The sequence below is a fragment of the Arvicola amphibius genome, chromosome 9 (genome assembly GCF_903992535.2).
Source record: "Arvicola amphibius chromosome 9, mArvAmp1.2, whole genome shotgun sequence".
In the NCBI taxonomy this organism is placed as follows: Eukaryota; Metazoa; Chordata; class Mammalia; order Rodentia; family Cricetidae; genus Arvicola; species Arvicola amphibius.
In genome coordinates this window covers 95,865,057-95,881,446 of record NC_052055.2, presented here as the reverse complement: position 1 = coordinate 95,881,446, position 16,390 = coordinate 95,865,057, and the positions used below count along the sequence as shown (strand labels likewise).

The following is a 16,390-nucleotide window of genomic DNA, read 5'->3' as shown; positions in this document are numbered from 1 at the left end:
TAAACAAATTATAATTACAGTTAAGGCTTAAACATCCCATCAGCCACCCAGAAGCCCAGCCTCTTTTCTGTTGTGCACATGTGAATTTCTATAGCATGCACACGGCATCTCTTACATGTCACATATGCATACCAGGTAGTCATGTTCGTGTCTTCGTGCACATTAGGGTTTGACCTGTCTTCTTTCCTGATGCTCCAATAAAACAGGTCGTTTTTATTCAGTAAAGCGGTGCAGTTAAGTTCCACCTCTTCTCCTAGGTAGAAATTGACAGTCTCAGTTTTGAATTTAGAAACTCGGTAGAAGTTTCAAATACAATCAGTGTGTAATAATTGAATGTAAAATCATACTGCATCCAGAAAAAAAAGTGGAAGAGATGCTTCATTTAAAAAATACAATAAAGGGGAAGAATTATATAGTAATGACTAGTCATCACCAAGTAATGAACTGACTTCTATTTAAATACCCACTTTTAAATCAATTATTAAAATTTAAGGGGGTCAGTGCAATTTTTTCAATCTTCAATTTGGTAGACAGTGTCAAGCCAGTGTCTCTCTTGAACTACTCGGAAAACAAAATAGTTTTACCAAATGAAGCAATTAAAAAAAAAAAGGAAGGCGTTGAAGGGCAGAGGAAAGAATGAGAGAGAAATGGAGAAATTGAAAACGTGGTTAGGAAAGGCCCCGTGCAGGTCAGTAACCACGAGCCGCCATCTCATCTAGAAATAGCATCTTGAAGCTGCAATGAGCAGGAGTCTCATGAAGCAGAGAGTCCAGTCCATTGGGTCTGCGGGAAGCTGCACAGCTCACGAGAGTATCAGTAAGAGCTTGGAGAGCATGAGGCTACAGAACTTGGTGATGTCTCCCACGGGCTCATGGACCACAGGAGAGCAAGCAGTGCTCTACCAGGATGTTTTCAACTTTCTCCATGCACCGTTGCCTTATAGTCAAGACATTTTTGCAGTGACTTTAGCATATGGGCCTACTAAATATATAGTAAATTAGACATTGACTGAAAATAAGACATGAGAAAATGTGTTTTAGCAATTTTTTGTTATACACATAATTTTATCACTTATTATAGACAAAAGCAAACCTGCATGCCAGTGAATGGGGTGGTTGCTTGGATTTTATGAGAGGAATTACCTACTGACTGAATGATTAGTGATTCACGATGTGGAACATTTTCAATGTTATTTAGACATGTTCAAGTTATGATTTCATAACCATCAAAGCTGAGACCACTTTATATAAGTAGGTAAAACAAAATGGCACAAGTATATGTAAGGTCATTTCAGAATTTCTATCCTGATCCCAAAATAAAATTCCCCTAACTGTTTTTTTTTTAAAAAAATAAAATTGAAGTCTGCAACTCCGAACAGCCAATTTTAAAACAAAACGCTGACACCATACAGTCTAAGGGTTCGGTGATTTGACACAAGTTGATATAAAAACTAAAGGGTTTTTGTCTTCTGTCGTTAAACCATTGTTCTTCTATAGACCAGAAAGCTTCATATGCACAGTAGAGCGTGCACCTCCTAACTAGCACACCCAAGTCTCAAACCTGGAATGAAGCGAGTAAATCTTCTCCCACAGTGATACATGGGAAGAAGGTATGGCCAGTGTGAAGTGTGCGTGCGCGTGTGTGTTCAGAACTGAGGCGGCAGTGAGGTGGTGCGGGACAGCTCTGGTGACTGCCTCTGGAGACATCATGGCGTCATGATGGAGACACTGAACTTGGAATTTTCTGGCGTTGTGTATTCAAAAACCTTTCACTTTTGCCAGATTTGTCATGGCCCCCAAGCTCTCTTATATAGTCCCCTACGCGGTCCCAACACCTTAAGAAATTGTGTTCTAGCAGCAAAGGTCTACATCCAACATGACTGCGGTATTCTTTCCAGCCCCAGCTATTTCAATGCAAGGTGGATCAAATACAGCCCATCTGCTCCCAGCCACCCCAGCTGAGGTCTGAACAGACGGAGATAATTATGAGTTCCTTGGCCTGTGTGTCAGTATTCAATCCATACCGTGGAGACAATATCCCTCTACCTTGGTTGGAGAATGTATCTCAAAAGTCCCAAATCACTTAGCTCAGTATCTGGTTTGGCATAGGCAAATTTATTCCATTCCTTCTTTGCTTTTATTTTTGGAAGAAGTTACCTAATTGTGCACACTAATTCTTAAAATCTCTCCAGACCAGTGGTTCTCAACCTATGGGTTGTAACTCCTTCAGGCCATCCTACATATCAAATATTTACATTACGATTCATGACAGAAGCAAAATTATAGTTATAAAGTAGCATTGAAAATAGTTTTATGAGCCAGGCGGTGGTGGCGCACGCCTTTAATCCCAGCACTCGGGAGGCAGAGGCAGGCGGATCTCTGTGAGTTCGAGACCAGCCTGGTCTACAAGAGCTAGTTCCAGGACAGGCTCCAAAGCCTCAGAGAAACCCTGTCTCGAAAAACCAAAAAAAAAAAAAAAAAAAAAAAAAAAAAAAAAAAAAAAAAAGAAAATAGTTTTATGGTTGGTGGACTCACCACAACATGAGGAACTGTATTGAAGGGTCATGGCATTAAAAAGGTTGAGAACCAATTGCCTAGACAAATCCTAAAAGTATAGCCAGTTCTATCCATGGCCAAATATTCAAACTACAGAACAATTTTAAATCTTATCTCCAGAGTATTATCACCAAATTTTCATATTTTGAAAGGTCAAGAGAGAAAATTAAAAAACAAAACAAAACAAACAAACAACAAAAAAAACCAGCCACAAACGGCATGGCAGAGACCCTAGTCTACAAACCATAGATAGGTTCACTGGCTTTTAAACAGAGGTGTCATCCAACTGGTCTAAAAGTGGCAAGAGTCAAACAATGACATGTTTTCCCTCATTGTGTAATATTCTCAACAATGGCCCCCCTTATCAATTCAGAAAACACACATTGTAAAACATACCTAGGTCTACTTCAACAGTGTCAAACTTTCGTCCCAAAATAGCTGGAGTGATCTTATTGTTCCCTGAAAGCAAAGCAAAAAGCAAAAACAGACATTGGAATTACCTTGAGCTTACCTAGGGTACACATACATCTATTCTAACACGGTCATCCCATGTAATAAAGACTCCAACACAGCATCTCTCCCTGCTCCGTGATTATATTTTCTCTAGTATAATTTACTGCAAGTCAACTGTGGTCCAAAAATGTTAAATAGAAAAAAACAAAACTTAGAGTAATCAACTTGTAATTTTTAAGTTGTATGCCACTGTCAGTTGTCCATCCCACTCCATCCAAACTAGGACCTGAATTGTCCCCTTGTTCGTGGTACTCATGCATTACGTACTACGAGCCCAGTCATCATGACATCATGGTAACTTGTGTTCCAGTAGCGGTTACTGTATTTCATCATGACCACAAAGCATAAAAGCGGTGACACTGACAATTTGTGACAAGTAGTGACAAATTTCCTTAGCGTAGTTTATGTTTTATTATTAATTATGGTTGTTAATCTCTTATTGTGTCTAATCTATAAACTAAATTTTCCTACAGGCATGTATGTATACAGAAACAGAGCATATATCAGGTCTGGTCCTCTCATGGTGTCAGGCACCCGCTAAGTCTTGACTTTAATCCTTGGGCAACGGCAGTCATTGCTATATATTTACTTGTGCCATGCTTTTATTAACTGTTTTATTAACCCAGCTCAAATTACTGAAGCTTCATTTTCTTGGACCTATACATTCACAGTGCTATTGAAAGCCCCTTCCATCTAGCATCCTTTGAAGTCAAGCATTGGCTTCTGCCCAGTGAAGCTGAAGTCAGAGAAACATGCTCGTTCAGGGAGACTACTGCCAGGTACTGAGAGGACCAAATGTTTAGGACATAGAAGGTAGACAGTCATTAGGAAATACCTTCCTGCTCTGTGTCACTTCCCTCTGTCTGCCTTCCCCATTCTCTCACTGACTTATTTAACAGGATATAATAAGACTAGGAGGAGCCGTGTGAGGCACCTCTCCCAGATATCAGTCCTACCCTTGAGGATGTAGAGTCTCCAGTCATAACCATGCCCTGGATGCCTTACCTGACTCTGTCTGACCCTGCTTTTCAAACCTGTAGATCCAGAACTACTGCCCTTCCTACTGATTTCTGGTTCTAGCCAAAAGTACATAAGCATCTCCTTAGCTCCCTTACTTAGGAAGGAACGTTTTGCTCAGAAATGTACAAATTTATTGGGGACATAGCATGAAGATCCTTATGCCTACTGATCTCCAGAGAAACCAGGAATGTTAAGCACACAGGATTATCTTTCCAATGGGGAAGATGAAAAACCTGTTCTTCCATCTAGAAAGTCAACACTTAGAAATGATGAACAGCCTGGTGGTCTGTGTTATCTGTTGGGCCAGGCCAGATCAAGTTCTTAGAACCAAGACCGGAGGCGGCTACTAGTCTAAATGACCCTGACAGTCAGAGGTCCCCAGGCTCTCACAAACAGGACCAGAGTATGGCTAATAGTCCAAATGACCTCTATCTGTATGACCAAGACCAGATGAGACCAGACCTTTGGCCCTTAAGCTAGTACCAGTACACAGCTCTTGAAATCAACTTCTTGGAAAAAAAAATGACATGAGTTGAGTTTCAATGTAATTACACTTCCTTGTGCAAAGCAGATTGTATTACACCAGGAAACTTTCCCCCAAATCATACTGGGCTTAAATACATTGGGGAGGGGAGCCTGTAATTAAACTCCCCCAAAGAAGTCTGACCCAGCTTGATGAAGGTTTTCATCATTATCTTTTCGTGAGGTTCACTTCCCTGTATGACACCTGCAGGTACCCCTGATACACTGTGTTACTGTGCCTGTCCTATAGCATCTGATAACCAGAGAGCCCCAAAAGCCACCATTGGCCCATGGGCTGAGGGAACCCAAGGCAGAAAGACGCTAGATAATCATTTGTCCAAGGTCACAACATCACAGAAACCATTAGGAAGAATGAATGAGAGGTTCCAACTAGAGCAAAAGGTGCCATGTGTTAATGCTGAAGCTTCTTATCACTTCTTCAAGGAAGAAAAGGAAGAGTGGCAAAGATGGATAAGAAAAAGAATAGGGGAGAATACCAAAGAACTAGAAGGTACACAAATTATATATGTTTATGTAGTATATGATGTATAAGTATATGCATGCAAACTGTGGTTGAAGAAATTAAGGCAAGTGATCACAAATAGATTGCAGGGTTTTTGGAGCTGAAAAATTCAGGTATGGGATTCCTAGGTTGTAGTTTTGGCAGGCACAACCATCCTCAGCAAAGTTAAGGCATCCTAGTGCTCAGATCTCATTGGAACCCTATAAAATTCAAATGAAAATGTAGTTGCCCTAGTAATGGTGTTAACAGAGCGTCAGATTACAGGTGGTTAAGTCATGAAAGTTCCTCCCTCATTAGCCAGTTAATGTCAATATTGCCAAAATGGGTTAGTTGTTACGGGAGTGGGTTCCTGATTAAAAGGGTAAGCCCAGCCCAGGTTTTTTGTCTCTCACACAATCACTTACACTCAAGTTAAATGATGATGCAGCATGGAGGTCTTCTTAGGGGTGGGGAGGCTGCTCAGTGGGTGGAAGTACTTAATGCATTAAAGTGGGACCCGGCTTTGAATCTCTAAAAGCATGACTGTATGTGTCTGTAACCACAACACTTAGAAAAGAAACCAGCAGACCTCGAAAGCTCCCTGGCCAATTAGGCTACCCATATTAGTACTGTCCTTATTTGGCTAAAGATCCTGTCTCAAGACAATGGGCACGGTGATACGAGAAAGACATCCAATGTTCTGAACCACACAACACATAATAAATACACACTCACAGGTGGCCCCTTGGTCTGGGATTTTCCAGAACTGAGAGCCAAATAAATTTCTGTGGTTTATAATTTGCTCGGTCTCTGGCACTCTGTTTTAGCAGAAGAATATGGCCAAAGAATTTTGTAGCTGTGGTTGCTTAAGGACTTGGAGAAAGAGAAGTTGTCTTGCCCTATCCCAGTGAGCTCGTAATGTGTCCCCATAAGAACGTCAGAAAGGTCAGACAAGTCAGACTCCAGGAAATTCATGTAAATGATGGGATGGTAAGAAAAGAAGAGAAAAGGGAGGAGGAACAGAAGGAGGAGGAGGAGAAGAGGAATAATGAGAAGAAGGAATAAAAGGAAAAGACTGGCAGACGTGGTATTTTTTGTTTTAACGATGAAGTATAATATAGACAGTCTCCCGATATTGGCAAATGACAGAGAAATATCTTATCCCCCATGCTCTCCAAAACCATACAATGCGCTGAACTCTTGACTTCAGCCCAGTGAATGTTCTCTAAGTCTAGATTGCTCAGGATACTAAGTCTTGGGATGTGCTGCAAACACAGCACACAGGCAGCAATGCACACAGGCAGCAATTTAAGCATCAGGTGAAGTGCTGAAGAAAGATGTCACTAGAGCAGATGTGTTGGAGCAATCGGGTCAAATGTCATCCACATAGGCGTTCTGGTTTACTGGAGTGATGGTGGAGAAAGTCATAATTATGATCATGGACATACCACAGATCTTCAAACAACTGGAGGGAGGCACTTTCATATAGGAGGGGGACAGGCATTCTGTGAAGTTTTTGAAAGCAGATGAAGAAGAGCAGTCAGTAAAAGCTAATGAAGGCAAAATGGCCTCTCAGGTATTGAAATCTGTACTTGGCTGTGTTGTGATTTGGTAATTTCCCTAAGTTCCCAAGAAGGTACTGATGTAGAGAGTTATTGGCTGTGCCTTCTGAAGGATATCTCCATGGGGTGTGGTTCAATTAAATTACTTCCCAGGTTACCCACTGTTACAATAAAACTCTATGCCTTTGTTTGGCCTTGGGGCTCAGGTCAATTCGTGCAAGCACAGATTCCCCTCCAACTGGCACTCTGTGACATGGCTTTGCCACTCAGGCTGCTGCTCTCTCTGTGTGCTCTGCCCCTTTGTGATGCTGTCCCTCCAAGACCCACATCTGGCAAAGTCTTTAACATTTGTCTTTTCTTCCACTACACGTCACATCCTCCAGGCTTTCTGACAACCTCTCACACAGCTGCAGCGTTCGTGCTAGTTGCAAAATGCCCTGAGTACTCTGTATCCCTCGCTGTAGCGCGTCCTCTCGTGTCCTCTGCCTCTCAACACTCAGTACAGCTTACCGAATAGAGCCACTGATAAATATTTGTGACCCCAATAAATATTTGCTAAAAGCAAAAATGAAAGCCTAACAAGATTCTACAATTTACGCAAAGTCTAAACAAGAACAGGCTGACTTAAAAGGTTCACCCGTGAACTTTCATCTGCGGCTAAGAATATATGGTTTTAGTCAGTTTGATGGGAGCCCAAGATAAAGATTCTAAGCCTAAGATTTAAAGTAGGTATATATTCCGTTGGGGGATATCCGATCACACTGTGAGCCCGAATTTGCATTTGAGTTAATTAAATAAAATTAACTTTGGAACAGGAGGCTGCATTAGCAACTGGTTGACAGCAAGTCATTAAAGAGCCTTAGAGGGGCATCTGGGACAGAGAGAGAGAGAGAGAGAGAGAGAGAGAGAGAGAGAGAGAGAGAGAGAGAGAGAGAGAGAGAGAGAGAGAGAGAGAAAGTAGTAGGATAGGGTTTGAGATGATGGTATAGGTTTTTCTGGTTTGGCTAAGTGGAAGGAGGGGTCTTCATTGGGCACCAACAGGAGAGACGGCAAGATAATTGCTCCCCAGCCTCTCTGAGCTCTCAGGTTTTTACCCGAGCCTTTGACTCTCGAGTCCTATTCATAATTAGAATGATAGAGATTTAGTTAAAGCTACTTTGAGTGGCAGCGACTGGGCTGGTGCCTGCAGGGGCAAAATTCTCACTGGCTGTCCCATGAGCAGCCCAGGCGCTGCTAGAAAAGCAAGCTGGAAAATTATGAGTTTATGCCTGAAGTAGCATTAGATTAAAGTACAACCACTGCGCCAAAGTTAAAACAACAGTATTCTTAACCTCAAGGTACCCTCTCTAGCCCCGAGTAACTTCACAAAGAAAGATAGCGACTGCTTTTCTCATATGCATTCACTTCTTCCCAAAACTTTCTCTTACCTTCGATAACGGTTATATTGTAGGTCTTGGTGATGTTGTACTGTTTCCCATTATGGTGGACAGAAAGCACGCAAGAGTAATAACCCTCATCTTCAAACTCAGCATCCTTCTGGATCTTTGGGGGCTTGACTATTTCCTTACAGTTCTGGGTGTTTAAAGGCAAGTTAAAACACTTGAAGTCAGTAAAGGCAGTATTCTCCTTGCAGCCCTTCACTTTTCTAAAGCTTATGATCTTTAGCGATAAAGGGAACCGGAACAGAAAACCAGCAACCCACAAGTGCGTGTCCCAGCAACTCACCCCCCCTCTACTGGAGCAGTGAAGCGCCCTGTTATCATCATTGCCACTACTTGAAAAGTACTGGCATCACCGCTATTACCATTTTATTTTAATCTATTGTTCACACACACAAAGAGAGAGAGACAGACAAACAGAAACAGAGACGAAATACTTGAATAACAAAAAAATCCTGCTTAGGTGAAGAACGTCTCTGAAGCACAACTCTACTGCATGACACTTTTGGGTCCAATTCTGTATTTAAGGGTATGGGCCATGGGAATGTGGAGAGAATGACCCAGAAAACTGAGTAGATGTTGCCCACTCTGGATTCTTTTTTTTTTAATATTTATGTATTTATCATGTGTACAGTAGTCTGCTTGCAGCACCAGAAGAGGGCCCCAGATCTCATTACAGATGGCTGTGAGTCACCACGTGGTTGTTGGGAATTGAACTCAGGACCTTTGGAAGAGCAGTCGGTGCTCTTAACCTCTGAGCCATCTCTCCAGCCCTCAGCCCCCGACTCTGGATCCTTAATGTCCTGTACCAAAGGGCATAGATGGCCAAATTCGTGGACATAATTCAATCTTTGTCTTTCTCCCACAAATATCATAGAAGTCAATAATACCAATAATAAAGCCACTGTCTGCAAACTAGCCCTCCGTCACCCACTGACAGGTTCTGTCAAGTGTAGGGACTGTGAGGAAAGGAAGCTGACCGACTAACTCTGGTCATGTGACACAGTTCCTCCACGTGCCTGACAAGGGGAATCGAATGCCCACAGACTGCACCTCATGTTGGCCACTGCTGGTGGCCTCTGGGGCAAGGACCAAGCAGTTACCCAAATGTCTTGCAAAGTTCCCATGTGTACCTCATGCCAGGAAAGTGTTTCTGAGTATAGGAGAATTGTATAAACTGAAGCAAACTTTTTCCATGGTAGACAAAATGACAGAAGGCCTTCATTTTCTGTTCCAATTAGACCTTTTCTAACCAACCTGTCTAGTACCATTCCCCTCAGGAAGGTCATGGACCATCCACAAGATTTTTCATGTGAGTCTCATGTTACAGCTGTTCAGCCATAAACAGAGCCAGATCATACATCTTCTAAATTTAGTTATCTGTATATTGGGGCTTCCTAAAACCACTAACCAAACCTCCCTAATTTTCATGTACTACAAAGTGTGTATACTAGACAGTAAGGGAAGGCAAGTCAGCCCAAGACTGAGTTATATGTTTAGAAAGTATTTCAGGTAAGAAATCTCCTGGAAAGCTCACACGGAGTGACAACAAGAAGGACCCGCATACTTCAGGGAACTTGTTAATGGCTCAGCTTCCCCGAGTTCCCCTGTCCAGTTTTTTGACGGGGTCAGCAGCTCAGGTCTGTTCTTCTGCAGACATGATAGGTTATGTCACACGTGTGCATGCATGTGAATGCAAACACCATTTTCTACGCGATAAATATGAGACAGAAGTGTGACTAGCTTCTCCACAGCATCTTTGAAAGGAACTCTTACAACCCGGTAAGAAAAAGGCTCACCGATGAAGCAAACAGAAAAGGCACAGGTGATCCACAAAGAAAGGCTACAATTTACACATTTCTCTTACCATTCCTAAGAGAACAATAGGAAGAAATGCCCCGTTTTCTGAAATGTTTGCTGTCAGATTTTTAACTTTCTGAAAGTATTGTTTCCCGTGTTGGGAAGGTGTAAAGGGTGGGGTGGGGGGCAGAATTGGCTAATGTGTATCAAAAGCTGATCAATTAACCTCCCGCTGGCTCAGTAATCCCACATCTAGGGATTTCCCTGAAGGGTTAATCATATAAGCACCCAAAGATTTATGTGAATATATATCATTCATTAAAGTCTGTGAATAACAGCAGGACACAGGACACTCAAACACGTCTAATAACAAGGAGATCAGGGGTTTTAAACCAAATCCATAGAAAATTGTTGGGGCAGCTGGCCCAATCCCTGCGTTCAGGGGCGTGGCTGCCCCAGCGGAGTAGGATACCCCTTAAATAGGATCGGGGCGCCGGAAGGAGCCCCGTTTGCTATCCCCTGCGTTACCTTCTACTACGCTGGGGCAGCCACGCCCCTGAACGCAGGGATTGGGCCAGCTGCCCCAAGAAAATGCATTCCCTGTTTGAAAGAAAGCTGTTCACAGGTATGGGTGAATAACCACATCGTTTTAATTAGGAAGGAAAAGACCAGCGAAGGAGCAACTTTTAAGGACAGATGTTTCTCTAGGTAAAGGAACAAACACAGCTGTGGGAATAGGAGTGAGTTTTCACTTCACTTTTTGTCATTTCCTGTCTTCCTGCTTTATAAACAAATGTATGTATTCAGAAAACACACATGCAATTGTCTTTCAGCACTTTGAATGGGTGTGGCAAAAGAAAATGAAAAACTCTAAACTAGCATTCCCAGAACTTTATTTTTTTTTTTTTTAGTAGAAGGGAAAAGAAGGAGGGGTAGAAGAATAAGAAGAAGCCGCCATCATGTCCTGAATACCTACTATAATACAGGGCGGCAACCATGCTACAAACATTGCTTAAACTGGCGCTTGACAATTAGCCATATGGGACAGTTTCTCACACAGGCCAAGTAAGCCATGGGGAGGTAGACCACTTGTTTTTGACGAGGGCAAAGCGTTCAGTTGTCTTCCTATCCTCCATGTGGCTTTTTTTTCTTTCCTTTCGAGTTTGAAGTAGAAATTCTTTCAACTTGTTACCTTATACAATGAAGTGTCATTGATCATTTCTTTGTAGTTAGGATTTTCACATCTTATAAGAAAAGATTTCTTGACTTCCACGATTCTGTTTATCACAAGTTTTTCAGAAAAGCAGCTGTGTTCGTTTCTTTTGATGACAGTTAGGGTCCAATTTTGACTATCGTTTCTATGAAACACAGGTATAGAGGGATTTTGTGGTTACTAGCGAGATTCCGCAACTACCTCCAATCTTCCAGTTTTACCCTAATTTCTATATGAAGAGATTTATTCACTGAGATGCAAACGTTTCTCTGCCACCCCTTAGCTCAGACCAGAGAGTTTACAACTGTCATGGGGTGAAAGATTACACTCCAGAGCAGTCTAGGAACAAACACACACACCATCACAATACACACTGCACATGTGCACACCACAAACACACACCACACATACCTACCAAATATACCACATACAGTCATCCATATGGCATGGATAGTAGAAGAATAATTGTTTAAACTTTATCTTTAGTGCTGGACAGATTCAGAGACTCACAGGCCAGGAGAGAAGGGTGGTTTTAGTTTCAAGAGAACTGCCGACCTTGACTCCTGAACATGTGTGCATATGCACCGTGTCTTCTATTTCTCAAGGTGGTTTATTCTGTGATCTTTCTCCTCGCTGTTGAATAAACCGGAGTTTGGCCCAGCCCTTGCACAACTGAACAAGGGTGAATTGAACTTCATTCAGTATCTCTTTTGTCTATGATTTCTCTTCTCAGAAAATCAGCCATCTTGAAGATGGATAAATGGCATGTCTTTAAACAACAGTGTTTTTTTTTTTAAAGTAAAACCATTTGCAATTGTGTATTTGTTTACACCATACTAGGGACATATCTGTCCACATCCTAAAAATAGTAAGCATGTTGCTAAATTGTCCTGTGACCTGGGAAATGTATTTACACCTGGGCTTCCCCAGGTCCCCTTTACATCTATGAAGAGCTGGATAGAAGAGAATGAAGTGTTCTGTTGCTCACTGACTCCCAGATACTTTACAATGTGTGGATCCAGGAGAGCCTGACCATTTCCCTCAAGTTCACATACGAAAGCCAAGGATTCAAACAACCAGAAAACTTGTTCCGTGGTTGTGTGTGTGTGTGTGTGTGTGTGTGTGTGGTGTGCGCGTGTGTGTGTGTGGTGTGCGCGTGCGTGTGTGTGTTGGAGGAAGCTGCTTGTTCATTCCCAGCAATCCAGACCCAAACTAATTACACAGAAAACTGTATATCACTGCATTGCCAATAGCTTGAGTGTCTTTCTAGCTAGCTCTTATATCTTAAATTTACCCATTTCTATTAATCTGTGCATCACCACGAGGTTTGTGGTTTACCAGTAAAGTTCCCCCCATGTCTGTCTCCTTAGGCGGCAGCTACATGGTGTCGCCTTGACTCTGCCTACTTTCTCTCTATATCTCTGCTTGGATTTCCCGCCTGGCTTTACTCTACTAAGCCTTGGTGGAAACAGCTTCTTTAATAACCAAGGGTAATAAAACATATTCGTAGCCTACAGAGGGGAATTCCACATCATGTTTGTGCATGTGTGTGTGTGTGTTGTTGTTATTGTTGTGGTTGTTGTACTGGATGGGACCAGGATATAAATGCACATTGGGGCAGGAGTGGTTGACATAATACTACATTTTCACATTCTATTCAGCCCTGCTCTTTACATTTGGTTGAATATAGAGAAAACAAGCCAGGGCTGGAGAGGGTAACCAACTGATCTTCAAGGGGGTGGTCAGATTCTCATTGGCAGAATCCTCTTCTTAAGATTCCTCTTGGCAGCTCACACTTAATTCTCAATTGCTAACACTCAGCAGTTCTTGACAGTGCCTGCCACGTGTGGGAACTCCTTAGAAATGCTGAACCAAGCAACACTCTGCCCTTGCTGCTAAAGAGAGAACTCAAGGACTGATGTGAAGTTGAGACCAAGGGAGCCAGCATCTAGGATCCCCACTTCCTTACAACCTATGGCCACAGATCAATGCTCAATGTCACTCTGATTACAGTGGCCCCTCTAGCTGAGAGCTGTGTGGGTTTAAAAAAGAATAAAACAGCTTAAAGGCTGACTCCTTAGTTGTAGAACACTTGCTTCACATGTATACAATCTTGGGTACCAACAGCAGCAAGCTAAAACAAGATGAGAGAAGAAGAGAGGGAGAGAAGAGAGGGGGGAGGGAAGGAGGGACTAAAAGAGGAAAGACTGCTATTTTCTTCTTTCTGGCTCCAAGATAAGCTTTCTGTGCATCAGCCTCAGGCTCCTTCCCCCATTTCTCCACCTCCACCACGGAAACATCTCTCTTCTGTTTGACTTTCCTTCTTAGCTGATTTTCTACCCCCTTTAAAAAGTTTTTATTTTTATTTTATTTTTATTTCTCAAGTTTTAAATCCCATGTGTGTGCAAATGTGTGTGCCTGTGCATAGGCAAGCACAGGGGTCTGCACAGCCCAGAAGAGGGCATTGGTACCTAGAGCTTGAGTGACAGGAGGTTATGAGTCACCCAACATGGGTGCTGGAAACTGAACTCAGGCCTTCCGCAAGAGCAGTACATTTTCTTAACCACTAAACTCTCTCTCTCTCTCTCTCTCTCTCTCTCTCTCTCTCTCTCTCTCTCTCTCTCTCTCTCTCTCTCTCCTCCAGTGCTCTCAAAAACACCAGGCCATTTCCTCCACACTGATTTCTTTCCTGAAATATGACGCAGACAAGGAGTTCTTATTCTACCTGTACTGTATCTGAAGATGTTCAAGGTACCTGCTTCCACGTGAAAGCTCACTTACAGTCAACACCATTGGCAAAGCTCCTTCCTTGTCATCAGGTCATGTTTGTCCAATCCCACCTTCCAGCATCCTTCAGGCATTGTCTCTGAACCCTTCGGAGCCTCCTTGGGTCTCCCTGCTGTGCCCTCATCCTCCCTCATTCTGATTGCCCTTCTGTTGCTTCCTAACCCAGTAAGGCTTCTCTGCCCTCGACATCAGAAAAATCAAGAGCAAATACCCTCTGTCTCCATCTACTCCCCAGGATGGCCACAGGTGCCCCTTTCCCTCAAATGACTCTGTCCACCGTATCTAGAATATTCATGTCTTTAAGTTACGTCTATACAGCTTGGACAGTGGGGACGCAGGTTGTTTCTCTTCTCCATCTTTAACTTGCTCTAAGAAAGATCCAGTTGCAACCGATTTATTATAATTATCTCTCTTAAAATGTCGTAAGAACTGCACTGTTTCAAAAAACAACAGTCCTATGACTTATTTCTGAGGCTCAGAAGTTTCTGTGTCTAATAAACAGCTATGACCTCATTTTGTGAAAAACCACAGGAGCGAGAAAGAGGCTTTGCTGAGAAATCTCACTTCTCTCTCAAAGGCTCACTGATAACGATCAGGAGTCACTCTTAGAAAAAAGAGAGATTTCTAAAAGAAATCTGCTACTTCTCACCGCACAGTGGGCACCGCCCAGCGAGCCCAAGTGAGTTTTCACAGGTCAGTGGCAACTCTTTCTAAATAAGAGGTATTTCCCTACCCTTGTGCGCATGTACCTCTGTGTGAAAAGTCTCGCTGGCTTTGGCTACTAGCTTGTGCTGGGTGACAACTACGCCTTTTCCCCCAATAATCCTGCTTCTTGTTTCCCAGTAACCACTGAAAGCTAGACTTGGATTATTTAATAAACCCTACCCTTTCTCTGAAGCCTGAGGAGGCCTTGTAGGAAGCTGCCCTTGTAGCTCCTTTCTCAAGTGCATATTATTCTTAGAAAGAACTTTAAAACCCACCGGAATTCCACCTTATCATTAACAAGGAACCCCCTAAGAGGAAATCTCATTCATATTCTTTGAGGTCACTAAGAAGATAAATATAGGTGAATATAGAGTGACCAGCTCAATTTTTCTGCAATGAAATGTTTGTTTTCTGTTGAAGAGAAAGCAGGGAAGGGGGAAAAAAATGCATGGGTTATCTGAGCTTCCAGATGTAGATTTGGGTTGCTGAGCCAAAAGCCAAGAGTCCTGGGAAATATGCTGAAACAAAATAGCTTACTCACCCCACTCGGGAAAAGTATGTTCCATTGTCTTCCAGCTCCACTGGCCAGAACTCCAAATAGTGACTATGCAAAATAATTCTGGGTGAGCTTTCAGTGTTCAGCTCTACATATCCACGGGAAGCATGGGCTCGGAACCATCTTACGGCGGCTGTTTCGTTCTTGTGCACAGATGAAGCTGTGTCACAGTGCTTCAGATAGAAAGGCTCTCCTTCTAGCGTGTGAATATGCTGGCGGTAGATGCAAATTCCTACAGCAGATTAACCAAGGGAAGGGAGATGAAACAGGACAAAGATGATCTTTTTCACCCCTTCAGTATAAAAGTAAGATCGGTGACCAGGCTACAGGAAATCTCAGCATCACATTCCTGTACTGGCTTTTGTCTGAAAACAGACCTACCGGCGATAAGACATTTTTGGAACAAAGATGAAGACGAAACCGATGGCCTCTCCAGGACAGAAAGCTAGCTGCAAGAGCGTAACGGGCCCTCACTCAAGACAATGCACCGTGGCCACATCTTAAAAGTTACGACACTAGCCTGGCGGTGGTGGCACATGCCTTTAATCCCAGCACTTGGGAGGCAGAAACAGGTAGGTCTCTGTGAGTTCGAGGCCAGCTTGGTCTACAAGAGCGAGTTCCAGGACAGGCTCCAAACAACGTTCTGTTAAGGAAAGACACAGAAGTCATAGTGTCGCCACATTGCCCCCAAAATGTCACCACTGTGGATGCTCCGTGGAAAAGACAAGTCTGTATGTGCATCCTTCATCTATATCACAACCAGCCTCGTGTCCCCTGTGCCCAAGCAGTCTACCTACTTACTTCTAGGAAGGTTTGGGAGATACATTAGAGCTCTTGGGTAGCTAAGCCCCTGCAGCAAGCTTCCATATGTAACCAAAGAACTGACGGAGACGGACCAGTCCCATTACAGGGTCTCTTTCTCCTTCCATCTCCATTTCTCAGCTCAGATCTGCTCTTCAAAGATTTACCTACTTTTTTTCCCCATCTTCACAGAGTGGATCTCCATTCTCAATTGGAATTATCGAACCCTTCTCCCACCCCCTGCCCTCTTGGTCTCAAATGCCCCTAATCTTTATTTAAAAAATTGCAATCTCTTAAGTAAATGGAGTATTTCCTTGCGACTACATACAAAACGCCGTGTCTGTCGTTAGGGCTTCTTGCTCAGGGCGACATTCTGGCTTTAACTTAAGGCTAACCACAGCTGGAGGAGGAAGTG

At 42.9% G+C, this 16,390-nt stretch overlaps 1 protein-coding gene across 1 annotated transcript in view; it reads right to left on the bottom strand.

The window, feature by feature from the left end:
- Il18r1 (interleukin 18 receptor 1) overlaps nucleotides 1–16,390 on the bottom strand; it is a 34,574-nt gene that overhangs the window by 10,737 nt on the left and 7,447 nt on the right. The window contains exons 3-7 of the mRNA XM_038342891.1: nucleotides 15,160–15,406; nucleotides 11,106–11,271; nucleotides 8,102–8,246; nucleotides 2,952–3,014; nucleotides 133–253 (exon numbers count right to left, since the gene is read on the bottom strand). Of these exons, the coding sequence (XP_038198819.1) occupies nucleotides 133–253; nucleotides 2,952–3,014; nucleotides 8,102–8,246; nucleotides 11,106–11,271; nucleotides 15,160–15,406 (742 nt within the window). The remainder of the gene's footprint in view (nucleotides 1–132; nucleotides 254–2,951; nucleotides 3,015–8,101; nucleotides 8,247–11,105; nucleotides 11,272–15,159; nucleotides 15,407–16,390) is intronic.